General features: G+C 35.6%; 1 protein-coding gene across 6 annotated transcripts in view; it reads right to left on the reverse strand.

The window, feature by feature from the left end:
- Positions 1-16,041, reverse strand: part of NPAT (nuclear protein, coactivator of histone transcription) — a 62,778-nt gene that overhangs the window by 18,077 nt on the left and 28,660 nt on the right. For all 6 annotated transcript variants that reach the window (XR_012028584.1, XR_012028582.1, XR_012028583.1 and 3 more), the window contains exons 5-15: positions 15,894-15,934; positions 14,632-14,877; positions 13,871-13,952; positions 11,536-11,623; positions 10,926-11,017; positions 10,757-10,844; positions 6,642-6,738; positions 5,889-6,017; positions 1,930-3,600; positions 676-791; positions 497-602 (exon numbers count right to left, since the gene is read on the reverse strand). Coding sequence is in view for 3 of the 6 variants with exons in the window: in XM_072821838.1 (XP_072677939.1) it covers positions 497-602; positions 676-791; positions 1,930-3,600; positions 5,889-6,017; positions 6,642-6,738; positions 10,757-10,844; positions 10,926-11,017; positions 11,536-11,623; positions 13,871-13,952; positions 14,632-14,877; positions 15,894-15,934 (2,756 nt within the window). In the remaining 3 variants the exon portion in view is untranslated. The remainder of the gene's footprint in view (positions 1-496; positions 603-675; positions 792-1,929; positions 3,601-5,888; positions 6,018-6,641; positions 6,739-10,756; positions 10,845-10,925; positions 11,018-11,535; positions 11,624-13,870; positions 13,953-14,631; positions 14,878-15,893; positions 15,935-16,041) is intronic.

The raw sequence follows: 16,041 nt of genomic DNA on the forward strand, positions 1-16,041 counted from the left end.
TAATTTTGGAATAGTCAGTGGTATGAACTTTTCCCACTTATGTGTTTTTTTTTCATTTTTTAAAAGCAATCCTTTTACCATTGTTGTCACTAAGTTATTCTCTTACATTCTTTTATTGTTTAATTATATTGCTTTACTCTTTTAGGTCTTTAATCATCTTCGAGTTTACCTTTGCATATCGTATGAGGAAGGGATCAATTTTTTTCCCTATAATACATATAATAACTAATAAATTTATTAAATGATCCTCCCTATCCTGACTTCTGATGCTACGTCCACCACATAATAATTCTCATAAGTATATGGTTTCTTTCTGAACTCTATTTTGCCCATTTGCCTTTTCATTTAAATTACCAAGAAAAAAACAACTTTAAGCAAAGGTTGGAAATCACCTGTTAGGAATCAAACAGGTATTCAAAAAGAAAATACTGTGGCACTGCTGCAAACAAATGAGTATATAGACATAAAACTGACATTAATGAACTTAATAGTGTACCTGTACAGGGCTTGTTTCTTTGTGCCTGAGTCTTCTGAGATTTTGGAGGGATGGGGAATTGAGGGATACTTCTGCATACAGGTGCTGCCAAAGGCATATGAAGGACCTAGAAGAGAAGCAGCCATTAATTATACTATGTTTGAAAAGTCACTGCACCATTTTCAGTTCAGAAATTTTACCTGTTGAGGAGGGGCAGGGAAGGTATTTCCGTTCTGTCCAACCACAGATACAGGGATCATTCCCACCATTCCTTGGAGTACAGGTTGGACAGGAGAAGCAATTATGATGGCAGATCCTTTAAAAAAAAAAAATCTCAGTAAGATTCTATCTCATAAAAAAAGACTCCGAAATAATTCTGATTTATTTAAAATAAATTCTCTAAAATTATAGTCCCTTTACCTTAGAATCTTATGCTCAGAAAACTTTATGAAGAAGGGCAAAGCTAACAAATTAAGAGAAAGTCAATCTGAAGTAATCTTATAGCATTTGTTCAAGGTAAATATTGTGAGCAAGCATTAAGACTTCACAGTCAGGAGATTACATTATATGATTATATGTTATATGTTGATTCTGCTAGATGGAATAGTAAAATTGATTAGAAACTTGATGGTGAAGTCAACAGTATCTATAGCCTATGGCTATCCTATTTTATGACTGCCCATAAATCAGGCTTTTCTTTTTTTAAAGATTTTATTTATTTATTCATAGACACAGAGAGAGAGGCAGAGACACAGGCAGAGACACAGGCAGAGGGAGAGGGAGAAGCAGGCTCCATGCAGGGAGCCCGATGTGGGATTCGATCCCAGGTCTCCAGGATCACACCCCAGGCTGCAGGCAGTGCCAAACCACTGCGCCACCGGGGCTGCCCTAAATCAGACTTTTCCTGACACTCATTAACTGTTCCTGTCAGATGGACACTCACCTCAATCTCTCGAATACCTACCTACCCACACTCGGCAACTCCCTCCCTTCGCTCCAACTGCTACTTCATTCTCTGACCTTTAGCTCAAGTCCCACATCCTCTACTAATTCTCAACCAGCACTTCAAGCAGATCCATCAGGCTTACCAATTAATTGTGTGTATTTATTCAGATTTTTATTATATACCTATAATATTTTTTAAAAAGTGGGGGGAAAGGAGCTTGGGAGCCAATATATAAGGAAAGGCAGATGAACGTATCATTAGGTTCATCTTCAAGAATCACTGAGAATTTCATAACTCATCAGTATTTGAATTTCATAACTCATCAGTAGATTTAAAGAAGGTATGACCAAATTAATTAGGGAGAGAAAAGAGAAGGTATAATCACAAATTTCAGTCTTTTCTCACACTATCTATCCATGATTTAATTCCTCCTAGTCAATAACTGCACACACAAGAGCAATGAGATGCCATTCCAAAGAAATGAATTTTATATTATGTTCTTAGTTACCTTGTGAAAAGCTGGGTGACACAGTCTGGTTGATAGTGAACACACTGTTTGACCTTGGTGGTGTCTGTAACTGGGGCAGGGGAGGCTGAGCACTCACAGGGGCAGAATTTCCAGGCAACACCACCACATTAGACTGACTTACAGTTGTTCCTAAGGCTGTTGGATCAGTCACACAGGTAGCTATGAGAATGTTATTTGAATTGCCAAAAGTCGTGCTTGTAGCTGGCATCAACTGTATGTAGCCCCCATCCTTGGAAACACATGGTGTAACACTGGCTGAAAAAGTGACGCTGCCTTCATTCTGAGTGTTGTTTATGACAGAGTCTTCAGGTTTGAGGGCCAAAAGGCTCTGTTCCACTGATGCTGAATCCCCTAATCTTTCAGCAGATGTGACAGCACATGCAGTTTCTTCTGGAGACAGGCATTTAACTAATTCTGCATTTTTGGAAGGCGACTTGGTAGGAGAGGACAATATTATAGTTGGCAAGTTTTCCCCACTGATACTAGAAACTGCACTGTTTAGTTCAGTATCTGAGGAAACAAATGGATCATCACTAATAATAATTTTGAGAGAAACAATATTTGATGCATCTATGTCTGCCGAGTTGTCCACAGCAGGTTTATCACTAGTATTTTGGGACTCAGGCTGAGAATCTCCCACTGAAGAACACACAGATTCTGAAGGAAGAGAATGCTTATCTTCCACAGGATTACCTTCTGGAGCAATCACTGTAACATCCCCATGGTTACCACTTTCACCTAAATTCAGAAAAATACTATCTCCATCTTCTTTTAAAGTTGAAGGTTCGTGTGAATCGATGGCAACTTTCTCAGACTTGAAGGGCTGAGTTTCCTGTTTTTCTGTAGGTTTTAACTTGGGAGTTGATGAATCATCAGATGGTTGTTTAACCGAAGACACTGAATTTTCAAGACGAATGTCTACTTGTTCAGGTACAGTTAAACTTGAACTTTCAACTGACACAGGTAATGTTTTACTTTGAAGTGAAGAATTATCTTGGCAGTCTGCATGTTGTTGTGATGCAACTGGCAGCATGCTGTGAATCTCAGTTTTACTCTGCATTTCTCCAGGGTCTGGTGACTTAGAACCAGGGAGATTGGTTTTAAGTCTTGCTGTGTTGTTAGAGCTTTCACAAAACTGATTGGTTTTAGATGTATTTCCACTTAATGGAATATTTTGGGATAAAAGCTGAGAACTCTTCCCAGAGAGAATTAAGTTTTCACTGTTAGTTTCACCACCAAGGGGAACAAATGATGTTATTGGTATACCAGACTCATCAGGCTGTAAGGGAGACTCATGCGATACATCCGTCAACAGAGAATTCTTTCCAACTTCCATTGCCATGGCACCTTCAGTGGACATCTGATGTGTGTATAATTCAGCACAACGTTGATTACATTCAGCATCAGAATTTACTCTTTGGTTAAAGTCATTTAAATGAGGCACAGATTCAAAGGCAATGTCAAGGTTACACTTCTGTCCATTAGGTGCAACTGTTTTAAATGCCTTTTTCTGGATGCTAGAGCCTATCTGAGAAAAGTGCTCCTGGGCTTCCTGTCGAAGCTCATCATGGTGGCTGCTATTCTTCAAAGCATTTGAGGGGTCTTCATTTTGATAGGATGCACAAAATGAGGGCTGCCCAGACTGATCACCTACAAAACAGAAAGATGGTAGAAATGATGAGTACAAAAAAAAAAAAAAAAAAAAAAAGAAATGATGAGTACATACTGGTTTCTGAGGGAGTCATGTTTACTATAAAACCTGTTTTGCCAAGGAAGTAACTAATCTTTGACACACTGTTAAGTGGAAGTTTGAAAAACTGTTTATCTCCCATTTTGTGAGTATTAAACTTTACAGTTACTTTTTTCTTTTTTAAAATTACTGATGCCTTTTCAAACAAGTGCCAAATTGTTTTTCAAAACTCTTAGAAAACAAATGATGCAAAGAAGGAAAAAGTATATAGCTTTAAGAACATCTAATGTTTATCAGTATGTAAAAAACCCTGGTGCCACATGTGCTGTTTTTATTTTCCCCCCAAATAGCTGGCTTTTCAACTTGTACCATTTCTGTTGACTTTCTTTCTTTAATAAGATTTTATTTATTTATCCATAAGAGACACAGACAGAGAGGCAGAGACATAGGAAGGCTCCTGAGGGACTCGATCCCAAGACCCCAGGATCACGACCCTGAGCCTAAGGCAGACAGACGCTCAACCACTGAGCCACTCAGACGTCCCTGTTGACCTTATTTTATTTGATATATTCTTCAAGGTGAAATGAGGCAAGTACATTTTGTATGATCAACCCCTGATGTTACTGTCTACTATCTGGAATCTTCAATATACACTTATTAAAGACCAACCACATTAGTGTTGGGATACAAAGATGAATGACCTAGTCTCTGCCTTTGGGGAGATCAGTCTAGTAAGGGAAGCAGACATAGAAAGAGATGACAAAACTTGTAAAAACTGTAATAGTACAGGAGCAAAAGCCACTACTTTCTGCCTAATGGATGTGACTATGTGTCACAGAGAGGCTATTATCAGAGGGGATCTTGGAAAAACAAATGAACTGCAATAGCTGGAATAAGAAAGGACATTTCAGAAACACGGCACTGACCTACAGAGCACTCCCAGTGTACGACAGAGAACACTGATAATATGAAAAATACAGGGAAAAATCTGGAAAAATGTCTGTCATCTAGGATTCTGTTAACATGACAATGGTAAAATCATCTTTGGTTCAGAGCACATTTAAATCATACTGTGGGGAGATGGGAAGAAATCACACCCATGCCATGTGCACTGAGGTGTAGTCTGTTTCAGTGAAGTGCTAAGACTGAGAATGAGATTTCAAGTTTTATTCTGTACATAGTAGAGTTCTTAACTGAAGCATTATCTTCCAAACAAAATACCACTACAATCCAGTTTAAGAATCAGAAGATTGGGTTTGGGTGTAGGCAGAGGATTTAAAGTGGGAATGTAGCCTGAGATATTCTAAAACTAGTTTTTGGAAGACATGATGCTAAAGTTGGAAGGGTAATGGCATTTAAGAAGACAGCAGAAAAGATTATTTTGGCACAGCTTGTTAGTAACAGAACATATAAAGGTGGTACTAAAATGGCATCAAGTTTAGCACATGTGAGATGCAAGTATAAATGGTTACCTTTGAGGGAAAGAGATGGAGGGTATAGTGCTGGGAAGGGATAGGACGAGAGCTTTTCATGGTTCTGGCAGTGTTCTATTTTTTGACTTGGGAGATGGTTATACAGGATATTTGCTTAGCTATATTTCAATGAGCTATGCATATTTTTATTGTGTACTTCTGCATTAAGTATTATGGTTTACAAAATTAAAAAAACTAATATGTAAAGGATATAAGATGAACACATTCACTGCCCTCCCTCTGTCAGTAAGTAGTTACTGTGAGTCAATTATGTCCCATATTGGTCATCCACTGCTACCTCATTGGTATGGGAGGCAGAAATGTAAAAACTGACTTAGTAATAAACACAACCCGTACTGCAAGCCTATCATTACAGTATATAATTTCTTCTGAATAATTGAGATATAGATGCTGAGCTTACCAGGCTGAGTGACTAATACCACATACCAGCCTTACATAGTAGGGATTTGGATTTGTGCCACAAAAAAAATTATGTTAAACGTTAATAGATTTTTGTCAAACTGGGCACTATTAATACTACATTGTGTCAACAATCGATTGCATCATGAAAGAATGAGTACTAAAAATTCACCTTTTAATTAAATTAATAGAAGGCTTGGAATTTTTTCTTTAATGAAAAAACTTAAAAACCAAACAAAACCAAACAAACCCTATGTGGTAATTTGAACTTTCAAATTAAACAATATTTTCTGCCTTTGAAATTTTGAGACTGATATTAGGATTTGGATTGAATATTAACAAAACCAAATTCTTACCAGACAGTTCTGTTTCAAAAGAACCTTTAACTGCTAGAGTAGTTTCATCTGCTAAGACTACACTGGAATTGGTTTCCAGATGCTGACTGGAAATACCTTGTGATATATTTTTATTATTCTTTGATTTACCTGTTAAAAAGGGAACAGGGAAACAGTTGGTTAAATGATCAAAATAACAATAAGCATCAGTTAATACAGTTAATACAGCCTGACAGTGATCAAGCAAATGTTAAACTTTATGTTAAAATTATGGTCTTCTGGATGTTTTTAACATCTTGCCTTGTATATCATTACAAAATCAAAGTTTTTTCCAAAAGACAATTAGTTCTTAAACTTTAGCCTATACCAGAATCACCCGGAGAGCCCAAGATTTTGCATTTTTAACATGTTCTCAGATAACGTACGCTGGTTTGCAGACAACACCACTTTTAGAACTACTGCATACGATCATAAAATTGAGGGCAATGGCCAATTTCCTGTATTCCTTTAGTATTATCCAAATGTGTTCAGTATAATGTATGTGTATTTTGTGTTGATTGGCAAAAACACCCACAAAAAATAAAAAAGGTTCTCCATTTTTATAGCTAGTTAAAAAAAAAAACCAGCCCCCCCTTTTCATAGCCGTACGTTTGCTCTGATGAAAACAGGACATTTTTTTCAGATGCTCTGGGCATGTTGCTTCGATCTGATTAAACTGCCAAATAAATTGAAACTTTTTTCTTTTAACTGCCTTGAAAGAAATGGTCTACTTACCATAGTCAAAGAGATCAAAGAGGGCCTGAAATGCTGGATCTGATTCTGTTTGTTCTAATATATCCTGTATAGCTTCCTCAGACATATGGATTTCACTCTGCAAAGAAAAGAGTGATCCTAAGTGAATCAGTATAAATACCAGCAAAATAATTGGAGGGCATACGATAGCTCTCATTTTTTGTAAATAATTATTTCTCTCCACGAAAATTTCTTTTGATTACAACACTTCATTCATTGAAACAAATAAAGCAACACTAGAAAGTAGAAAGTGAATGCCTCTTAATTCCACATCTTAGAGTTGACTGTTTTGGTGAATATATTCCCAAACCTTAAAATAAAATGAACAGAGAAACTACAGTTATGTTTCTGTGTATAACTTAAGTAAAAGCACACTTACTTAAAAAAAGTAAATGTTCTTTTTTAAACTCGACATCCAGCACTGTCAAAGCTTATGGTGTACAGTGTAATGTCTTGACCTACATATACTGTGAAATGATGAGCACAGTAAGTTTAGTTAACATCCATCATCTTATACAGATATAAAAACAATAAAATTTTTTCCTTTTGAAAAAATTCTAATGGTTGGAGATTTAAAATTCTCAATTTTAGTTATTATAAAATTATCCTGCAATGTTGTATTCAAGATTGGTAAGACATACACTGAATCCCATGGGACAGGAAATTCATATGGAGCAAATGTGGAACTTTCATGAAGTGTTAAAAACTTAGGATTTTTTATAAAAATGGCTATAAAATGAAAAGAAAAACCTGTTTGAAGTTAAAGAGCCAATTCACTTTATGAGGATGTACAGAGAACATCAATAATTCTTGATGAAATGTGATTCAGGAGGAGTCCAAGAGCTTGAATAAGTATTTCTACATCCAGGAACTTGAAAATTTATAGTAACGTAAATGTTGAGAACACAATGTAATCAAATTATGAAATGGTGGATACATTCTTATTAAAGTTAATGTTGACAAAATGCATTTTTCTAGTACATCATTTTATTCTCAGCTTTAAAAATTATGATCAAAAGAACCCTGAGATAAATTTCCAAAGGCAACTGCAAATCAATCTTCTAAGTATTTTTATAACCAAAAGTATAATTTACATACAATAAAATGCACAGATCCTAAGTCCACAGTTCAAAGAGCTTTGATAATTTTAAGGGCTGTGTAACCACCACACTAAGTGTAAAATGGGGTGCCTGGCTATCTTGGTTGGTGGAAGTGTGCAAGTCTTGATTTCAGGGTTGTAAGTTTGAGCCCCATGTTGGGTGTAGAGATTACTTAAAAACAAAATCTTAAAAAAAAAAAAAAGTCAAGTATTTCCACCACCTAAGAAAATCACTCACCAATACACACCATTTCCTTTTCTAGAGAATTCCTCCCTTTGGCAAATGACTCCCTCATCCTCACTCAGGCAACAATTTCTGATTTCTATCAGTATGAATCTGTGTTGCTTGTTTTAGAACTTTATACAAATGGAAGCACACTATATGTATTCTTTTAGCTATCTTCTTTGATGAACATATGTTTGAGATTCACCTATGTTGTTATGTGTATCAGTAGCTTATTCCTTTTTATTGTTCACCAGTATTCTATTTTATGACTGTCAAAATTTGTTTATTCCTTTTTTGTTGAAGGACATCTGCTTTCTTTTTATTATTTGTCTATTAGGGACAAAGCTGTTATGAATACTCTTGCATAGGTCTCTTGGTAAACATATGTGAACATATTTATTTCTTTTGGGTAAAAACCTAGTGACTGCCAGGTCATAAAGAAAACGTATATGTGTATATATAACTTTGTTAACTATCAGATTTCCAAACAGGTTGTATTTATTTCATAACTTCCATTAGCAATTTTTCAGAGTTCTCGTTGTTTCACATCCTTGTCAACATCTGGTACTGTCCGATTTTTAACTTTCAGCCATTGTAGTGAGTATGAAATGGTATCTTACTGTATTCTTTTCATTTCCCAAATGACAAATAATGTTATCTTTTCATGACTTTATTGGCCATTCCTATCTTCTATTGTTTGTTCCAGTCTTCTACACATTTTCTTTAAAAAATTTTATTTTTAATTTTTTAAAATTTAAATTCAATTTGCCAACATATAACACTCAGTGTTCTATCCATTTCTTAAAATGGGTGGTTTATCTTTTTTTTGTCAGATACATGTATTATGAATATTTTCTCCAAGTTGGTGGTTTGACCTTTGATTTTTTTGTTAATGATGATTTTATTTTATTTTTATTTTTATTATTTTTTTAAAGATTTATTTATTCAGAGAGAGAGAGAGAGAGAGAGAGAGAGAGAGAGAGAGGCAGAGACACAGGCAGAGGGAGAAGCAGGCTCCATGCAGGGAGCCCAATCAATCCCGGGTCTCCAGGATCACACCCCACGCTGCAGGCGGCGCTAAACCGCTGCACCACCGGGGCTGCCCGTTAATGATGATTTTAACAAGCAGGTATTGTAAATTTTAAGGAAGCTTTTTTTTTTTTTAAACAGTTAGTGACTTGTGTAGTATAAGAAATCTTGCCTATTTCAAGGTCACAAAGACTTGTAAATATTTTAAAATTCCTACTTCACCTATTTATACAACTTCTCAGTGAATCTGGTGTTTTTACTACTCAGTTGGGCATTGTGTCTTGCTGTTCTTTTAAAAAGTTACTTAAATCTTAATTTTTAACTTTCCCTAAATATACATTATTTTACAATAGGGTATTATTCATTTGTTAAACATTAAGACAGGAGAAGTTTTTAAAAAGAAGTACTGGTAGATAACTTAAAGTTGCTTTAAAAAGCTTGTTATATTTTGTTACATTTACTGACTTCACTATGGGAAACTGTTTCAAAATTTTTTTAAAGCATTCTGAAGGAACCTACCAAAAAAATTCAGTGGTTTTACCTACTGTTCATCTGAAAGCAAGTCTGCTATAATGAATTCATTTGGTGGGCATGGCATTAAGAATTGATTACGGTCTCAGAGTCCCAAGTCAAAGGATGTGCTACAGTCACAATCTCAGCTGCTCTTGAGGAGAGATATTTGCACATGACACATCTTTATTTTTTAAAAAACATATGAATATTAAAGATAAATTATTAAATCCTTCCTTTACCAGCTTTTGCTCTTCCATCTTCACCATCACTGAATAGCAACAGTGACTACAGTCTCATCTTCCTTCTCTTAGCAGAAACTTCACATAATTTACTTAGTTATTAATAACTTTTCTTTTTTTTGTTGTTGAAAAACTTTTCTTTTAAAAGTATCTTGTTCATTTTACTTGGATTCATTATATATCTTTAACATACAATTTCATTGTTTTCTCATATTATTACATAGTCCACAGCAATATAAAAGAAATGTAATTTATACATACATAGTACAGTATTGTTGCTTACTGCACACAAACATCCACTCATGAATCTTATAGTATCAAATACTTAGATATCCATGACTGACTGTGTACAGCTATAGTAAAGTGTTCTGCTGACATGTGGAAGAATTAAGAGATTTTAATATCTTTTTTTTTTTTTTAAACATTTTTTTTTATTTATTTATGATAGGCACACAGTGAGAGAGAGAGAGGCAGAGACACAGGCAGAGGGAGAAGCAGGCTCCATGCACCGGGAGCCCGATGTGGGATTCGATCCCGGGTCTCCAGGATCGCGCCCTGGGCCAAAGGCAGGCGCCAAACCGCTGCGCCACCCAGGGATCCCAGAATTAAGAGATTTTAGATGGGTTGGAGAGGTCTTATTACTTTTACCATTTAAATCACATAGTTTAAACTGATTATTTGAAAATTCACTAATACTTTCAAAAATAGGTTACATTTACATTTGGATAAGGAAGGAAATCTCTATAGAAGATTATTATCTTAAATAATTTTATACCTTTGTTGGTAATAGGTTTTTTGGGGGGTCAAGATTCTTTTTAAAATAATCTCTATATACAACATGGGGCTGGAACTTATAACTCCAATATCAAGAGTTCCATGCTATACTAACTGAGCGAGGAAGGCACTCCTTGGCAATGGTTTTGAAATGAAGCCAAGATACCATCAATTTTAACTATAAGTATATATACTACACACACACCCTAACCTATACCTGAAGTCCCAGGAGTTCATCAATTGAAGTCTCTGGTTCCGTAGGGTTGCTGTCTGTTTGCTTAGGTATTTGAGCAATATTGTTGTCGCTGTAACATGGAAAGAAAAATTTTTACAATAGTTCTCAATTAGGTGAAAACAATTAGGCATCATCAACACACATAGCTTACCTAGTCAAAAATTTATTAATGTTTTCTGCAAGCTTTTCTTGAAGAGATTTGTTACTTAATATTTTTTCCCGTGCATTTTCAATAACCATTTGCTAGAAAAGAAAGTCAATGTTAGTAAAAGAATAGGGTAGAGCTTCTAGTTAATGGGAGCTAGCTAGTTTTAACAAATCTAGGTGGGAACTCCAAAGTTATGGTGTCTCCCCCCATATTAATTCTTGAATACCATGCTTCCCAAGTGTTTTCACAGATCCTTCACCAGTTCTTAACTGATTACAAAATACAGTTCCAAACTCTTTAGCTTTTCATATAAGGTTTTTAATCATCTGACTCTAGTAAGATGCCCTATTATGTTGCATAATCCAGCACCAAAATGTATTTATACTTTCCTAAACGTATCATTGCTTCACTTGTGCATTTGCACATGCTACCTAAATGGACGGTCTCCTACTCATAAATTTTACTACTCTCTATCCTAAGGCAATTCCACTACACAGTTTTATAGAAATACTGTTAACACACAAATGGCACACACATACACACACACACAAATACCAACATTTTAAAACTCAGGATATCTCAAACTGCAAAGCTTATTAATAAGGTCACTTACTTTTTCTACTGCAAATGCATTTGGATCTTGGAAATTCCGTATTGTTGAATGAGGCCCAGACAAAGTGTTACTTTTCCTTTGAGATTCACTGAAACACATTTTAAAGCTTGTTTTTTAATTGGTATGAAAAATAGATTCAATGGTAGTTACATATACAGGTTTAAATCTTAAGATCATGGACAAACGGGTATTTTTCCTCTCTGTGGTAGGAACAAATGGCTAGAGTAGAAAAGCATTACTATATCTGCATTAATAAGAAATGAATCTGAGGTTCAGCTTTACTACTATGTGGTCTGCAGCAAGGTTAAGTTCTGACTCTGCCTACTTTATAATGAGATAAAATCTTAAAAAACAATAATGAAGTTGATCTTATTTATTTATTCATGAGAGATAGAGAGAGACAGAGAGAGAGAAAGAGAGAGAGAGAGGCAGAGATACAGGCAGAGGGAGAAGCACGCTCCATGCAGGGAGTCCGATGTGGGACTCGATCCCAGGTCTCCGGGATCACACCCTGGGCTGCAAGCGGCACTAAACTGCTGCACCACCAGGGCTGCCCACGTTACTGGGTTTATGAAAGAACTGAATACAATGAAGATGTGTAAAGACTATTTTTTAAAATCTTTCTTCTTTCTCTTTCTTTCTTCTTTCTTTCTTTCTTTTCTTTCTTTCAGATTTTATTTACTTATTTATTCATGAGAGACACAGAGAAAGGCAGAGATAGAAGCAGAGGGAGACGAGGCTCCCTGAGGGGAGCCCAAAGCGGGACTCGATCCCCGGACCTCGGGATCACAACCTGAGCCAGAGGCAGACGCTCAACCACTGAGCCACCCAGATGCCCTAAAATTTATTAAAAAAAAAAAAAAAATTTTTTTTTTTGAGAGTGAGCATATGCACAAGCTAGCAGCTAGGGGTGGGGAGAGGGGTAAAGAGAGAAAAAGAGATCTTTTTTTTTTTGTTTTTTCATTTTATCCTAACTTTTAGTATCTTTGTTCTTCATTGATTTTTAAATTTAAATTCAATTAACATATAGTGTATTATTAGTTTCAGAGGTAGAGTTCAGTGATTCATCACTTGCATACAATACCCAGTGCTCATTCTATCACATGCCCTCCTTAATGCCCATCACCTAGTTACCCCGTCCCCAACACACCTTCCCTCCAGCAACCCTGTTTGTTTTCTATGATTAAGAGTCTCTTATGGTTTGTCTCCCTCTGATTTCGTCTTGTTTTATTTTTCCCTCCCTTCCCCTATGATCCTCTGGTTTTGCCTCTTAAATTCCACATATGAGTGAAATCATATGAAAATTATCTTTTTCTGATTGACTTATTTCACTTAGCTGAGAGAGAATCTTAAGCAGGCCCAGCAAGGAGCCTGTCATGGGGCTCGATCTCATGACCTTGAGATCATGACGTGAGCTGAAATCAAGAGTCGGAATGCTTAATCAACTAGCCACCCAGCTGCCCCTGTATAGAGACTTTATAAAAAGACCAATGTTTCTTTCTTTCTTTTTTTTTTAAGACCAAGTTTCCTATAAATGTTAGATACTGTTATAGTTGTTTTACTATTAAAATAAAGGAGGCTGAGGTTAGGCTTAAATGAGAGACAACCAACAGAGAAACTCTAACAAAAATACACATGGCACAGTAGCTAGAAAATTGGAAAAAGCGTTTAAAAACTATCTTAAAAAAAAAAAAAAAAAAACTATCATCTTTTTTTTTTTTTTAAAGATTTTATTTATTCATTCATGAGAGACAGAGAGAGAGAGAGAGGCAGAGGGAGAGGCGGGCTCCACACAGGGAGCCCGATGTGGGACTCGATCCTGGGACTCCAGGATCACACCCTGAGCCGAAGGCAGGTGCTAAACCGCTGAGCCACCCAGGGATCCCCAAAAACTATCATCTTTTTTGTGAAATATCCTTCAAACAAAGACAGAGAGCTAAGTACAGAAAGAGCTTTGATCTCAAAGACTCCCTGGAAAAAATTTCTGACTTTAAGACTTGAAATATGTGTTTGTGGACATGCCAGTATTCTATTTATTTAAAAAAAATTCATTAAAAAAAAAATCTGAGATACCACCAATTTTAAGACGTATTTTTATGTACTATTACGGAAAAAGCAGATTTGCTATGAAAAAGTGGTAAGTCATTCATAATAAGATATAACCTGATTTTAAGGTTAAAATTTGGAAAAAGAAATACATTTTTGAATGAGTGTAATAGTAAATAGTCCCAGGAACTGAATCCATCATTGTTATTTTAATCACAACATAAATATGGTGGTGTAATTCTTTAATTTTAATGGTTATTGGAAACTTGTCCTTTCAAAAAGCATTTACCTTTTGCGTCTAGCAGGAGACATTACAGTGGCCTGAGTTTTCTTTTCCTGAGGACCAGGAATGATATTTAAAGCCTCTCCAGCTGTATATCAAGAAAACAAAGCATATGTCAAAGACATGGAATAGTTTTCTACGCTTGAATTAATGGAATAAGTATCATTACATAATGATTATTATTTTATATTAAACTGAGCATATACTGAATGCTTTACTATGTGCAAGGCACTGTAAACTATATTAAGATGAGTAATATGTACTATGACTTAAGGTTTTATAATACAGTACAAGAACAGTACAGTCTCAACAAAAAATAACATGGCAGAATGAAGCATAAGAAGTATAAACTAAGTATATACTATGGTGTGTGTATACTGTTTTTACCCAGAGGTGTAAATGAGATTGGAAAAGATGGAAATGAGGGAGGAGGTAACGGATGGTAATGAATTTAGCTGCAGAGATGAGAGAGAAGACGGATCTAAGAAGGGAGAGAGCTGGCACGTGACTTTTAACTATTAAATTAGAAAATCTGTCATTAACTAGCTATTTGCTAGTTTTATATTCTTGTGTTACAAGAATATAAAAAGCAAGATATACCAGATGGTCTCTAAGTTTATTCCTGGCTCTCAGATTCACAGAAATATGAACTCTTGTCTTTTTTTTTGCTATAATTTTATAATACGAGTATAAAGACAGCAAAGCATTTCATCTATTTATACAATTTGACAAAAACAAAATTTCAGAGAAAAAAAATTTAAACTTACTGGCCATAATGTCTTGTGACTGTGAATGGTTGACCACTACAAAATTTGACCTCAAGGGAGCTGAAATCTGGCCAGGTGGCCGTATAACCTGTGTAGCTGTTGAAGGAGTAGTAGTAGTAGTAGTAGTAGTAGTAGTACATTGTCCTGAAAGATACGCTAAAGTCAGCAGCTCTGAATTGATAGGAGCTGCTTGAGCTGCAAGTCTCCTCTGTCGCTTGATTTCTGCAATTCCACTTCTTGTTCGGACTGAAACATATGAGGCATTAAAAAAATGAGCCGTTAGAGCACTTTGGTAATTTTAACAAGTCTACTTGTCCTACTCTTTAACATGTGAAATCTATAGATTGAAAAAGAGTCTTTGAAAGTACCAAGTGAGTTTATGTGATAATTTCCTATGAAACAAACTTGTGAGTACAGCTGACCTTTGAATAGCCCAGGGGTTAGGAGCACCAACCCTTTGTACAGTTGAAAATCCAAGTAGAACTTAGGGCTCCCCAAACACTTAATAGCCTGATGACCAGAAGTCATGCCAATAACCAACAGCTGATTAACACATACTTTGTATGTTGTATTGTATCCTTAAAATAACGTAGAGAAAAATGTTATTAAGAAAAATCATAGGAAGCGAAGATATATTTACACTCCTGTACTGTATTTACAGAAAAAAAAAATCAATGAATAAGTGGTCCCACACCGTTCAAAGCAGTATGGTTCAAGGGTCATCTGTACACACAAACTCTATGAATCTACGAGTATATTTCTTCTGTAATAATTCATTTTGATACCTCTACAAATTAAGAAACAAACCTATGTAGTAAGAATTAAAGAGATGTGAATACATGAGAGCCAATGAGAAAAACAGGGTGCATTTCAAATGCTTATGTATTATAATAAATGAAATTATTTCCTATGACAAGAACTGTACTTAAAAAAGCAGTAGTTTAAACAAAAATATACTCAGTACAAATGTACTGTTAATTAAAATGTTCATGTGATAGTGTGAGTTTGAAGTAATTCTGAACTTTTTTTTAAAGATTTTATTTATTTGAGAGAGAGTGCACCTGGGAGAGAGAACATGAGCAGAGGGGAGGGGTAGAGGGAGAGGGAGAAGCAGATTCTCTGCTAGGCAGGGAGCCCCGTCATGGGATTCAATCCCAGGACCCTGGGGATCGAGACATGAGACAAAGGCAGACGCTTAACCAACTGAGCCACCCAGGTGCCCAATTCTGAAAATTATTTATAGTTTAAAGTTGAATACCAACCTCTCTGATTGGCAACAAACCCTGGGGAACTTTGCATGCTCCTAACAAATAAAACAAAGTAGTTAGACATTAAAAAATTTCTGCTGCCAAGATACACTCTAATAACAGTATGATCTGAAGTAAGCCGAATTAAAAGGCAATAGATCTT

Source organism: Canis lupus, chromosome 3 (genome assembly GCF_048164855.1).
Source record: "Canis lupus baileyi chromosome 3, mCanLup2.hap1, whole genome shotgun sequence".
NCBI classification, from domain to species: domain Eukaryota; kingdom Metazoa; phylum Chordata; class Mammalia; order Carnivora; family Canidae; genus Canis; species Canis lupus.